The sequence below is a fragment of the Lemur catta genome, chromosome 2 (genome assembly GCF_020740605.2).
Source record: "Lemur catta isolate mLemCat1 chromosome 2, mLemCat1.pri, whole genome shotgun sequence".
Classification (NCBI taxonomy): Eukaryota; Metazoa; Chordata; class Mammalia; order Primates; family Lemuridae; genus Lemur; species Lemur catta.
The window spans coordinates 53,690,101-53,705,149 of NC_059129.1; the positions used below are offsets into that span (position 1 = coordinate 53,690,101).

A 15,049-nucleotide genomic window follows, 5' to 3' on the forward strand; every position below is an offset into this window, starting at 1 on the left:
TTCATTCCTCTATATTAGAAATCTACTATTCTTTACTGAAATTATACCCTTTTAATTTGAGGAGTTGTTTACATCCTATATCAACAAAATTTACTGTAAGGTGGCAAATCAACACATAATCATAGATATTAAATTTTAATTTCCTATCCAAAGTTACTAATCACTCTGATATATTTTTAGTACTTAAGAATCCTTTTTTATCCAGTACCTTTTTTAAAGATTAATTTTGAAACTGATACATTTAAAACAAATTTTCAAAGGCTCAGCATAACAAAAATAATGAATAGACAAAATACTATATAACATATTGCTAATTTTATAGCTATCAGAAATGTTACAAATATAGCTACCTAAAAATGGGGACCCAAAACTCACAACGATATTATATATTCAATTATACTTGCTGGCATGAGAATCAAGTGTAACACAATAAATTCAGAGGTACAGTCACAAAATTTTCATAAGTAGTTAAGTATATATGTTACATATATTCACAAAAAAATTTTTTAAGAAACACATCATTAGTCATACTTTCTAAAACATGGAACATGAATGTAATAATAAACCTCCCAATCAAATCTGACCTGCCACAGTAGCCAAAAATTATCATCTTCAAACCTTTAAAGAATTGTGGAATAATGACAATTTTAAAAAAAGAGGAAGAAGAAAAAAGCCAATGACTATTAAAAGAAAATATAAAATCAGCAGGATATAACATTTTCTCAGTTTCAATAAAAATACATGCAACCCAGAAAAAGTTTTCTCTACATAACTTATAGTTTCTACATTTCTTCTGTGCTGTCCAATATGGTAGGCACTTGCTACACGTGGCTATTTAAATTTAAATTAATTAAAATGAAATGAAATTTAAAATTCAGTTGCTCAGCTGCCTAGCTTACTTAATTCACTCAATAGGTACATGTGGCTAGTGGCTATCATACTAGACAAAACAGAAACAGAAATTTCCATCACTGTAGAAAGTTTTACTGAACAGCAGTATGCTGTAATGTAGACAAATCCTTTTTGTCTATAATTAAGAAATTCTTCCCATAAATTGCAAATATTTCCTCCTGCACTTGAAACACCTTTTGTAAACCTCCTAATCAGTAAGTGAATGATGATAATTATTTTTTAAAAAGATAACAACAGGACAGCTTTTACCATGCACTTTATTTAACTGAATCTCCTTTAATCTTTACGTTAACCCTGTGAGGTAGATACAAGTCCACAATCCCTTAACTGAAAGATGTATTGTAGAATTCAGAAGTTTTCAGGTTTTTGAAAGCTAATGCTGTACATAAACCACATGCTACATAATATCCTCAGCAGGGTCTGGGGGAGCACTCAGGAACAGTGGAATGTATGACTATTCACACTAAAAATAAGTGAAGACTATAAATAGTTGCACATCAATTAGGGCCTGGTTCTGCCATCAAATTAGTTCAGAACAGGGACTTCCATTCTCCAGTGTGATAATTAGCAAATACATTGCAATTTTAGAATGACAGATCTGTGAATTACCTATCTTTCCTCATGTAACTAGGGATTTTCATCACAGAATTATTCAAATAACTCCATCTCTCTGAATTTCAAGAATTTATTTCTAAGAGTAGGCAAGATATTTTTCTCCCTGGTAATTATACAGATGATTCTAAACTGAAAGTCCCAGTTATTTTCTTTTCATGGGAGAACTGATAGTAATATTTAAATACAAAATCAAAATTTTATTATGCCACATTTATAAAATGACACTTGTTTAACAAAAGCACTTAACTCAATTGGATTTAGGAACTAAACATTTCCTATTTCATTTCTAAAAGGGAAAAAAAAGTATAACCAACTTTCCATTACACAGTGCTTTCATGTTCTCAATTTGCTTTCATACCAAATGCTACTGAGCTGTGAAACCTGACATCATCACCAGGCCTATAAACCTGAAAAAGTACAACATGACAAGGCAAGAAATATATAAATGGGTACAATAAGAAACAAAGTGTTCAATGAAAACTTTTTAAATTAATTAAAATTCTTAAGAAGTTTGTTAAAATACCTGCAATGTGGATTGAAAAGATTTCACTTTCAAATTTATAGGCTGCTTGAGTTCAACAACCTAAAAATAAAAAAACTGTGAACTCTTCTAGCACAGGTTATTCAAAGAGCTGTGATAAAGACCATACAGCAAATGTACTCAGTTATAAGAACCAGGTAAGGCACAGCTGCTGTCAACCCAACCCACTAGCAATTAGGTAACTACTAACCCTTTAGTTTAAAATCTGTAGAAGCACTTCCTAGAAGCACTTCCTAAGGAGTGCTTCACTAGTGGTATTTACCACCCAAATTTAAAATATGGTAAGTTCTTCAAGGCTCTGATAGAACAGACTGGCTGCCAGTTCTGTATTAAATAGCAGATCATGACAATTTCATTTGTGATTAACAATTAGACACCTTTCAGTGAAACTATTCCTGGAAATGACACTACAATATTGTTATTTATTTAGAGGGCAGGGAGCCAGGAGAAAAACAGCTCAATAATAGTGAATAGATGGGAAAGAGAGTAGCAGAGAATTGAAAAGCAGCAATACAAACAGGCTCAGAACTGTGAAACAGCAATAGTGAAGTAGGGATTCACAGAATGAGATTCCTCCAACACAAAATAAAAACAGCAGCTTAATTAAGTCTGCACTTTCTCATTTGAAATGAGCACATAAGGATCAATTTTACATCAATTCTAATTTTATATAATCAAAAGCCTAAATTTCTTATACCAATGGAAATATTGGTAAATTTTTAAAAATCCCCCCAATTTTGGTCCTTTATCCCTGTTCTGTGAAGAAATTCACAAGAGGAAAAAAATAACTTCAGACTATAAATGATGAATGTAACTATCAGGAGCGGCCACTCTATGAGGTTTGAAATAGAAGGAAAATGTACATTTATTCCAGAGCTGTGGCCAACAATAACCTTTGCAATCTGAATCTAGCTTAGGTACACTGGTTGGGAAGATGTTTGCAAAAGTATTTAATATGAAAGTGCTAAATTTAGCTTGTATTTTTTCTCAGTTTTCTTAAATAGCCTGAGGTCCATCAAATGCATTAAGTAGAACCTCTCCTACCTATAAATGACAAAAGGAAATGCTACTCTACAGCTTTCTTCTTAAAGAGATGTTTTTATAGATCAGAGGTTATCCATCTTTTTCTATAAAAGGCCATATAATAAATATTTTCAGTCTGATAGGCCACATGGTCTCTGTCACAAATACTCAACTCTGCCACATAGCATGAAAGCAGCAATAGACAACAGATAAATGAATGAGGATGGCTGTGGTCCAATAAAATTTTATTTACAAAAACAGGCAGCAAACCCACAGCCATAGTTTGCTGACCTCTGTTATATATCATCTGTTTTTAACCAACATATTGTTTCGATAAATATGATGAATTTTGAAATAATATACCTGGTATTAGCTTTAAAATATTTTTTAAAAAGTTGGGAGTAGGGAGAAAAGTTAAATAAGACTGGTAAAACACAATTATTGCTAAAGCCAGGTGATTAATACATGGGGTTCATTATACTATTCTCTATAATTTCATGAATTTGAAAATTTCCAAGTTAAAATTTTTTTAAAAATACAAAGGAAATCAATGAACCAGCTCTACACAAAAATGAATTTTCTCACCTTACTATAAACCATTGAAAACATGCTTAATATTTAAAACATAATTGATACAACATAAAAGATTCTTAACATAAAGCTACTAAAACTATAATGAAAAAAGTTAAACTAATCCACAAAAATGTATACAAGTATAAACCCTTAAAATTTTCCATAATTTAAAACACAGTCTCACTACATAGAGCTCCTAATTAGGTTTAATTTATTCCTATCTAACAAAAGGTGTCATCAATTTTGGGCTTTAGAATATAATTTTCTATAACAAAAATATTAACATATAATAGGCCTATTACTTTTCAAATTAATGCATAATTTTTCTATTTCTCAGTTTTAAATTCTAAGCAATAAATATTAATAGACGTAACTCACATAATCAAATCTTCTTTAGGGTCTTCCATAATTAAGACTGTAAAAGGATCCTATGACCAAAAAGTGTGAGAACCTATGACCTAAATGTTTTCAATGCTGTTTAAAGTATATTTACCAAGCAACTATAGATACATGCTCAAAGTAATTTTTTCTTTGAATAATCATCATACAGTGGTGTTAATCTACCATGAAGGCTATCAATATAAATCCACAACAGGAAGACACTTAAACCTTTAACAGAAACATTCTTAAAAACTGCCTATTAAGTCATGAATCCAGAGGAAAAGAAGTGCTATAATGTGTTGACCCTCCTGTAGACAACTGTCTCAGCAATAAAGAAAAACTACTATGTGTCAACAGACATTTCTGATACATACGCTACCTCCTATCAAATCAAGATACGTAGTCTGACTCAATGAAATCAAGCTGAATAGAGTCAAAAGAAATTTTAATGACTTGCAATTTCTCCAATATTGAATGACGTGTTTTTTAAATCTGCTAAGTTTTTTCCCAGTGTTCTGAAATATAGTGATTCCAAACATTACCAAACTAAAATCTAATTTAAATTAAGTTCATAAAATTATTAAGACATTTGAGAAAAACCAAGAACTTCTCCATGAAAACATTTTAACTAGGAATATAACCCATTTCAAAATCTTCTAAATCTAAAACTAAAATAGTAACAATCCATAACACAGATGTGAGCAAATAATAATTAGAGCAAATGTATTTACATGATTATTCATTCTATCTTTTATAAAGATGAACCAATACTCATTTGTCAAATACAGTACCATTGTAGCATTCTTAACCAATTTTTGTCTCTTCTGCATATGGCTATTTAAAATGTTATCGGAGACTATTTCATTTTTACCAGATTAAATACAAATTATTTTGAAGTTTTACAAATTTTGTTATTTCTATTGTCTTTCTTCAACATGAGTAAATTTAAAATAGTAATAGTATGCGGACACATACTTACATCATACTCTGCAATTCTGCTGCAAAGCTTACAGACTTCCCTGTACTTCTTCCACTACTTGAAGTGGCAGTAGACATCGGGCTAGCTGCAGTATTATTCATCTAAATAAAAAGGAGAAATAAAGCTTACAAGATGCATTTAACTATAAATATTAATAAATGCATAAAAAAAATGAAAACAATTATAAATTACTTCAAAAAGTATAGAAAATTTAAATTTCTGATAATTTCTGTTTTGCACAAATCTGTGCAAAACAGACTGTGCTTCAATCTCCTCAACTATAAATGGGAATGATAATCCCACCCTCTTAGGGTTGTGAGAATTAAACGAATGCATGCAAAGATGCAGAACAGTATTTAGCACACAGTAAGTACACAATAAATGTCAGCTATCATAATAAGCAGAAAGACCTTAACTCCCCTTTCTTGATCTGCTAAAAGCTTTTATATAAATTTAGATTTGTAAATTTCACAATCACACAAGTTTAAAAAAGTTGAATATTTTAACTTAAAGATCTCAATGCAATTCAACAACTATTAAGTAGTTTCCTTATAAATTAATTCCATTTTACTGTTGACATCACTAATTACTAGTCACTCCAGCTCAAAATCTCAGTGATTATGTTCGACTCCTTCTCTTGCACCCTATAATTTGTAAGAACCCAAGTAAATTCTACTTTATTTATGTTCTCACATCCTTCCACTCTTGTTCTACTGCCATGGCCCTCTATGAACTCTTATCTATATCTTCTGTCTCTCTGTCTTGGTTCATTCTACACATTGCTACCAAATTTATCTCCTTAATATATTCCTCTAATCTGACCACTCCCATCAGTAATGATAAAATTAATAAAGGGAACCTAAACCCAGGTCACTCACCAAGGGCTGAAATAGAAGGGCTTAGCCCCACGAAAGAAAGCTGAGAAAAAAGCCACTAGAGATCACTGCCTGAGATAAGACTTATATGAAGCTTTTGAGAAGGCAACACAACAAAGATCTAAGACAAATGCACAGAAAGAAAAGGAAAAGAAAAAAGCTCCATTCAAATTGAGCCCGAAAACCAAAATTCTACCACACATAAAGAACCTAATGCTAAAACAGGCCATCACATTTTTTAAGCCTAAATTTGTCCTATTTTTTTCACAAAGATTTTTGGAGTAAGTACTTTCTACAAAAGATATAGGAAAAGAAACATTACCATTTGAAATTTAAGTTAAAAAAAAATTACATCAAGAGTCCAAGACTGGAAGAAAACAGGAAACCAAGGAGACTTCCACAAGCAGGCAGAATCAGGACAAAGTGCTAAAAAAAAGGGGGGGGGGCCTGGATCTCTCAGGGACCTCAGAAAAAAACAATTATGATTTGACTCGTCAGATTTGACAGACATGCCATTCTATGGGATTATCCTATGGTCAAATGTCCTAAGACACTGCTGGAGCAACCTGCCCCTTTTTCATTTTCAAATCCAGTCACTGTTTTAACTCTCCCTGAAGAGGAGATATTTCATAAAGTAAATGCATATTAAAACCACAAATGTTTCACATCAGGGTATTTATTGGTAAAAGGTAAAGGGTCCCAATTCTAGTTTATTATAACCATGATCATCCTTTCACAGTCATGTTATTTAATTTTTAAATCAAACAGGTGAATAACATTTTTCTTGACATGATGAGCTGATAGCTCATTACTCTTTAAAATATTTCCCATACCCACATTTTTCTGATGGTTTAGACAATTAACTTCTTTAGACATTAACTTCTTACACATCAAAGTCCTATCATTCCAATGCTTTACTTCCTTTCTTCCAGACATTTAAAAAAAAATCCTGTTAAAAGCAGAAGCACTCAAGTCAATTTTCTCTAATAAATACAGTTAACATGGAACTGAAAACCTACTGTAATCTTCTCAATGGGTTAATGTTCTGCAGTTGTTTCAGCTTTCAACTGAAATGCAGCTGTTTGCCATATTTTACAAAATGAATTCAGATGTGCAGATTGGGACCTAGATTATTTCAACATGCCATAGTTTAATACGCGAACCCAAGGAATAAGTTCACTTATGATTAAAACTATTTAAACCTGATCATTAAGCCAATAGCCAGTACTATATTACACCTATAAAATCGTGTTCCAGAGAAAAATTGGTGTTCGGTTTTTTTTTTTTGAGACAGGGTCTCACTGTCACCCAGGCAGGAGTACAGTGGCCCAATTATAGCTCATTGCAGCCTTGAACTGGACTCAAGAGATTCTCCCAGTTCAGCCTCCCAAGTAGCTGGGACCACAGGTGTGCATCACGATGCCCCACTTTTTTTTTTTTGGATAGAGATGAGAGTCGCTATGTTGCCCAGGCTGGTCTTGAAATCCTGGTCTCGAACTCCTGGCCTCAAGTGATCCTCCTGCCTCAGACTCCCAAACTGCTGGGATTACAGGCTTGTGCCACCACACCTGGCCAGCATTTATCTTTTAATTTAAAATGATGGAATTTAAGATAGACCCCTTTCCTCAGAAAATACTGCTACCAAAAAAAAGTTTTGATTTTAGTGATATTACACATCATAAAGTGTATCAGGCCAGTGGGAAGTGGTCAGATTTCTGGAATATATTTTGAAGGCAGAGCTGATTGGCTGCTGGATTATACATGGGGTCTGAGAGAAGAACAGTCAAGGATGACTCTGAAGTCTGGGGCCCAAGCAACTGCTTGAGTGGTGGTGCCATTTATGAGATCAGGAAGACTGGAAAGGAAAAAATCCAGTTCAGTTGGGGCCATGTTAAGTTTGAGACAACTTTCAAACATTCAAGTGGGGATGAAATCCTGCAAAAGCTTTGTGAGAGATGTTGTGAAATAAAAGTCATGGCCATAGGGTTTTTGTTAAGAAGGATAATTAATCAATAATAGAACCTCATATAAGGATCAACTAATCTTGCAAATTCAGTTTCTCCATCTGTCAAGAATAATTTCTGTCTCACAAGGGTATTAAGAACAATACATACCACATAATGGACATTCAAAAAATATATCTGAATTGAAGATAGTAACAGAACACCCTGTGAACTATGAAAACTCTCCCGCTTCTCTCTCTCTAGATGATAGATACAGATATATAAGCTGTGCATTTACATATCCTAGTTAGCTACATGAACAATTTTTTTTTAACTTACAGATATAGGAGGCCAGTGACAGACTGTTCAAACACATGAGGTTCTAGTATCATATTTTTCTTCTTTAGTCTCTTATTGATATAAGTTTCTATTCCATTGCTTTCATACTCAGTATTCGTCCAGAAAAACTATTTCAAAAAAAAATTTATTCTTTGCAAAAATGGTCCCTAAAGTGCACTGCAAATGTGCCTACTAGATTATCCTAAAATACACAACTTCCAAACCCTGACAAACAGCATACAGCAAGGCTTACTTTTCCAATATCAAAACACTTGTTTTTAAATCAATTGAGTGACTTAATGGTTAACTTTTCAGATGTGTGGAAAATTCTGGAATCAATTATACTCCTAATAGTAACAGGTAAGTGTATTTGACAAAGATATCCAAAAAAGGAGCAAGTCCCTTAAACATCAAAGACTCTCTTCCAGTCTAGATTCATTTTAGAAAGATTAAGCCTTATGGAAATTTGGTATTAAACATAAACAATTCAACAAAATATGATGTCAAAAACAGTTTATGTGACTAAAAAGAAAAAGGAAGGGGAGATCTACTGTAGATATGTGAAAAATAGATGAATCTGGAGTTTACAAAGGGTCTTTTACCTGTATTAGCTCACATTTTTCCCACAATCACCCTACAGGGCAAGGATTTTCCCTCTACCAATGAGGAAACTAAGAGCAAAAATTTTGACTGAAGATCACAAATCTAATAAAAAATAGGCTCTGATCCCAGGTAACTGATAACCTGAAATATTCAGTCTATCTAGATATACTATATTTTAACAAAACACTCTCATTGTGGTGCCTTCCTTTTTTCATTCGTAAAAGATGCCTATCTCCTAACACACTAAAATAATGTGAACAATGAAGAGTTGTACACACAGCAGTCAGGAGACTTAGGTTGTCGTTAAGTTATCTTGAAGACTGATGAGTTTAAAAAGTTAAGGAATTCTTTGTTTAAAAGAAAAGCCTAGGCAGATGGATAAACAACTATAACAGATCAAAGTATAACTATGCAAGTTGGTGGGAGGGGAACCAAAGACAACTGAGCAGGTTTCAGAACTAGTTTGAAAATCACTAATTTCACCCAAATCCCTCATTTTTCAGGTGAGGAAACTGGAGTCCAGAAGGGTTTCTTGAACTGCCCAAGGACACACCACTATTTAGTGATACAAGCTGGGACTAAACTGAGGTCCCCTGACTCCTGGTCCAGAGTTCTTTCTACTATACAACGAGGAACATACAAATAAAAGTTCATCATAACTAACTCATAAGACCGCCACAATTTGTGAACTGTGTTGTGAAATATCTGCCTATGCCAAACCACAGTGTAGCACTAAAGAGCTGGGCTCTGCAGTTCAAATACAGGCTCTACCATGTGACCTTGGGCAAGTCATGCCACCTCCCTGCCTCAGTGCCCTCATCTCTAAAATGGAGATTAAAAATACTCTCATAGGTTACATGAAATAATGCATGGAAAGCACTTACGGCGGTGTCTGGTACATATAAGGCACTAAGTTCATTCTAACAATAATGATGATGATGAATCTAAGCAAAAGTATACCTTCTTAAAACCATATCACAAGGATTATCATTAAACATGCTGTATATTCTCAAGGAGAGAATGTTATGATTTAGAGTAGTCTTTTCTTAAAGGCTAAGATATGAATAAAGTGAACTATATAGGATTCAGTCATAAAACTGCTACAGCATTTAAAATAACGAAAGTACACTTCAAGATTTTTTTCAGTAATTTATATTCGTATGGCATTTTACGTATAACAGTAAATTTACATAGATTATTTCAATTTACTGCCCGATTATTACATAAATATTGCTTTTCAGTAACTCCCACATACCACATGTCAAACTGCATGCTATTTTCATGTTCATTATCTTATTTAACCTTCAATATCCATTAACTATAAGCTGGATATTTTCAGAGGCACTAATACAGTGCAAAAAAACCTGACAGACCAATTCCCGAAAGAGCTTCATTATATCATCTAATAGGTAGGAATCACATGTCTGGATAAATAAATGAAATACAGTATTTAGCACAATGGATGGAACACATTAAGTGCCAGAGAAAATGTTGGTTCTCCCCTATCAGTAGTATGGAGTTGTTTTGTGCAGAGAATATATTGTAACCAGATCAATAAAGTACCATTATTGTAACTTACAGTATTATTTTAAAAAGAGCACTGTCTTCAGTAACAGTGTCTACTATACACTATTTATGCTGTTACACAAAATAAACAACAATTTTTGCAGATTTAAGGTCTGTCTTTACTGGAGGTTATAGGTAGACAAGATGAGACAAAACCAATTAAACACAAAAATGTTTGTAAAATAAGAAAGGAATTTACAAATGAACTTCTCATTTAATGCCCACCTACAATCCTGTGAGGAAGTGGGATGAGGTTAATTCCATATTACTGATGAGGAAATTAAAGCTCAGAAAATTTAAATACCTTAACTGAAATCACAAAGAGAATACGGCAGAAAAGGGCAAAAGCTAGGTTTTCAGAATTGGTTTTTAAGTGCTCTTTCGACCAATCCACAGAACATTTCAGAACATTAAAATCTCTTCTAGATCTAATTATCCAATAAATTTAAAGCTATAGCAACTAATATTTATTGAGCTGCATCCAACACATCACATCATTTAATCCTTATGAACCTAGTAGTAGGTTCTATATTACTATCTTCATTTTTAAAATGAGGAAACAGGCTTCTTAGATTAAACAACTTGGCCCAAATCACCCGGTTAGTAAGTTGCAGAGTGAGGATTCAAATCAAGAGTTTCAGACCCTAAATAAAATATTTTATCCACTGCAGTATAAATTTAATACAATAATGCATTTGGCTGATTTATCATTATTTAAGTAAACTATAAGCAAAACCCTTAACATTCTAATACATAATAAGCAGATTTCTAAATGATTTCACTATTCAATCTCTCCATAAAATAAGCATTATTTCAACACAAATATTCAATCTTCTGATTGGACTGACATGGCCTAACATGCTTTGTAGCTCCCTATACCAAAAGATGATTTTTTTCAGAGAGTACCAAAATCAAGCTGCCCAAGATTTCTATCCAAAGCAAAATTTTCAAATTACCAGTGGCTTAAATGGACAAGTTACTTGGCCTTACTCCTGGTATCTATCTTACCTATTTAAGCACAAAAGTAATAATTTTGCTACTATTTTAAAGCAAGTATATTTCTGAGATTTCAATAGGGTCAACCTTCTAAAATTGAGTATTACAAATTTCAATAAGTCTAAAATTAGGGGGTGCCCATATTATTATGTGGTCCCAACTTGAACATTTTTGATAGTGAAAAGGGCTTTATTAATAATTGGGGTGGGACAACCAGGCTTTAAACCATGACTGCCCCAGAAAAATTAAGGTATACAGTCACCCTACCTAAGAGCAACCCCTTTTGATTTGTGTATTATGGCCTATTCTTTGCATATGACTTAATTCGTGAGCTTTAATTTATCGTTTCAGATGTAATGATTATCTTCAGCCTTGAGACCAAGGGCATCACTTTATAGACATCAGACCAGAGTTAGGAGTGCTATCTATAAAGTTTTTTTAAGTTTTATTTTCAACCTTGACTTTATAAACACTTGCCTTAGAAAGAAAAACAGATACATGTATTTCCAAGAAAGTAATCTTGTAAAACATCTATCACCAAATTTCACTTATCTCATCAAAAGTTTTGAACACAGATAATCACAAAACTACTCCTAAATTGTCCCAATGCTCAAGGGTTACTACTACAATTTATTCAATTGCTTTATTACACAAAAGGTTAAAAAAAAAAAAGCACCATCTTTCAAATGGCAAAAACTTCAGGAATAAAAGAGTTGAAAAGCTTTCACTGAAAATTAACCAAAGTGGTAAAAGACAGGAGAAACCAATGATCACAATACAGTACAATAATGTTTACAGAAAAGATTAATAGTTAGTGTTGTCATGGCTCTCCAATTAAACTTAGCATTAGCTGTACAACCTAAGAGTCAAAACAATGCTTTGCTTTAATTTGTCAAGATGTAAGTACTAATAGACCCATGCTTTGAAATAATATTTCAATGAAAGGCATTATTTGATATAATTATGATTCCCTAAGGCAATAAATGTTCCAAGAGTAGGCTTCTCTTATTTAAAACTCAACCAAATCAAGAATTGGAAGGGCTTTTTCTAGATTCTAGACCTATGCTGTCCAATGCAGTAGCCACTAGCCACACTTAGCTATTTACATTTTATTAATAAGTAGAATTTAAAAGAAAGTTCCTCAGTGACATTTGCCACATTTCAAGTGCTCAAGAGGCACTCTGCTTAGTGGCTACCATATTGGGGCAGCACAGATTCTAGAACATCTCCATCATGGCAGAAAGTTCTATTAAACAGTGCAGCTCTAAATCTAGACACACTTTGCTAGAATATCCTGAGACAAGAAACTTGCAACAGCACAATGAAGTATATTGTACTTTTGCAAAGCACTACCACAAAACTGTTACTCATATTTAGTCAAATTCAGCCTCTTTGGACAATTCAACAAATTCCACCAGTTCCATCCTCAAATTGGTTTTCAAGCAAATCTCTGCAGATGGAATTTATTTCCTCGTCCAAGGTCTGTCCGACACATACACTAAGACCCCATGTCCTCTCCTCCCAGATAAATACATTTTTCTTTCCAATGAAATAGTTGAACATTTCTACTAACCACATGGAGGCATGCTAATTGACCCACATTTACAGAATCATTACGTCTCGAGGATCGTCTGAGTGTCAGATATTATATTCCACTGTCCCCATAACTTCGGTCTCACCAAGTGTCCCGATTTTAGTTGAGAAAATAAGGTCACAGTCATTCCAAGCTCGTAAAACATGGAGATCAAAAGTAATTACAACATGTACTGAGCAGCGCCTGGGGCTGTTCTAAGCGTTTAATGTGTGTTCTCTCACATAATCCTCACGATTCTGAACTAGCTATAACGATCCCTAATTTGCAGACCAAAACACCTAGGCAAAGACCAGCTAAATAATTTCCCCACTGGTCAAAGACACCGAAAACAGAGTAAATCTTTTCCTTTTTCTGAATGCTACACTCCCACTAACGCTGCCTAACTCTTTTCCCACCGTGCCATAAAGCAACAATTTCCTTCTGTAAGGGTTCCACGCCCCCTCCACACGCTACCTAGATGACCCGCGAAAGGTGCAGAGCCCAGCCCGGCAGCCCCGCCGCCGCTCGTCTGCCCCGCTCCGCCCGCCCCACCCCCACCCGCCGACGGGGAGGAGTCAGGAGTCAACTCCACACTCCGCAGGGGAACCGGGACGCCGGGCCGGCGCCTCCGACGGCCGCCCTCCCCTCGGCCCTCCCGCACGGTCGCCAATTACTGCCCGGCCGCCGCCCTCCGGCCCGGCCCAGGAAGTGGCCATTGCAGGGGCCTAGAGACGCCGGGTTTGCCGCGCGGCCCCACTCTGGCTTCCCTGACCTTCCCCAGCCCGCAGCCCCCGCCCCGCCCCCCACACCCCCTACAACCTCTGCTTTAAGAACACTTGTAGGCACGGCTGCGCGTCCCGCGTGGAGACTGTGGGGGTAGAGTTGGTGCGGTTTCAGCTGCTGCGGCCCGGGACACACTTGGAAGTGGGGGGTAGAAAGTGTAGGAAGAGAAAAGGTGACTGGGCTGTATGGAGGGGGGGGTACAAGATGGCGTGAGCGCGACTCTCTCGGTGGGGCGGGGGTTCTGGAGACAGGAGGTAGCGATACGGACGCCCCCGCCACTGGCTGTGCGGGCGCATGCGCGCTCAGCCAGGTGGCGCGCGGTCGCTTTCTAGCGCAAGCTACTTCCGCCACGCTCGGCGGGGGCGGGGCGTTGCGCGCGGCCCTCAGGGCTCGGCGCGGGTTGGGCTGAGCCGCGCGGCTGGCGTAGAATCGGGGTCGCTGGAAGAGGTGTGGGGATGAGCTGGGAACCGAAGGGTGTACGCGGTCCAACGCTTGTGTGCTTTAGGAACGGGGCTGACAGGGCTAGAGTTTTTGAAGGATTTGGTGACCGACACTGGAAGTTGGTTTTCAACTGCAGGATAGAGATCGGCCGATATAATCTTCTATTCAGGAATTGGGGTGAACGGGGACCGTAGCCGGATTGTGCTTTTAGAATGGCGGAAGGACACGGAGAGGTCTGCAAGACTATCTCCCCAAAGGGCTGCGACGCTGGAGTGTCAAACGGGGAACCCTTTCTTGGGACGGGGAAACACCAGCTCTTCCGCCGGGCCCCTGCCCTTGCAGAGAATCATTCGAGAGGCAGTGGGAGATGGTCTACAATCAAATTTTTCCCCAACTCATTTTATTAAGCTCAGGCGTTTATGTTTTTGTTATCGAAAGCTCTTTCTACTTGAAGGCTTTCTTTGGACGAGCCTGTTTATTTTTCTTGAGGATTTTGGCCTGTTCCTCATTTTTAAATCTTGCACCCCCAATATTGAATTCTACGCCTTGTCTCACATTTGATCGATCCAGGTGTAATTCATTAAATAACGGTTGTTTAAGATAATGATTTGAGTTTCACTCAGTGTATTATTTGAAGTCTTATTTATATTTTTAATATTCTTTTTGTCTGCTTGTGGAAGAGAACTGATTATCCATGCCTCACGTCCATTCCTACTATGCTGAATTTTAAAGGGATTCAACTATTAACCTTCACCATGTCTTTTTAAGCGTTACTGCTTAAGTTACTTTATTGCATATGAATACTGTATGTGTCTCCCAATTAATCCCTTTCTTCCTCCTATTTGCTTATGTGGTTTAAAACAGCAACGTGTTTGGTTATTTCCTCTGTGGATTGTAGTTGAGCTT

At 35.9% G+C, this 15,049-nt stretch overlaps 1 protein-coding gene across 4 annotated transcripts in view; it reads right to left on the bottom strand.

Annotated features, from left to right (window-relative positions):
• The window catches only part of SUPT3H (SPT3 homolog, SAGA and STAGA complex component), a 447,473-nt gene extending 433,491 nt beyond the window's left edge, over nt 1–13,982 (bottom strand). For 2 of the 4 annotated variants that reach the window (XM_045542086.1, XM_045542087.1), the window contains exons 1-2: nt 13,739–13,845; nt 5,025–5,125 (exon numbers count right to left, since the gene is read on the bottom strand). In XM_045542086.1, the coding sequence (XP_045398042.1) occupies nt 5,025–5,125 (101 nt within the window). In that variant the 5' untranslated portion in view covers nt 13,739–13,845. Of the gene's footprint in view, nt 1–5,020; nt 5,126–13,738 lie in introns of those variants that run through there. The other 2 variants (XM_045542085.1, XM_045542088.1) reach the window with 2 other exon arrangements.
• Between the last annotated feature and the right edge of the window lie 1,067 nt (nt 13,983–15,049).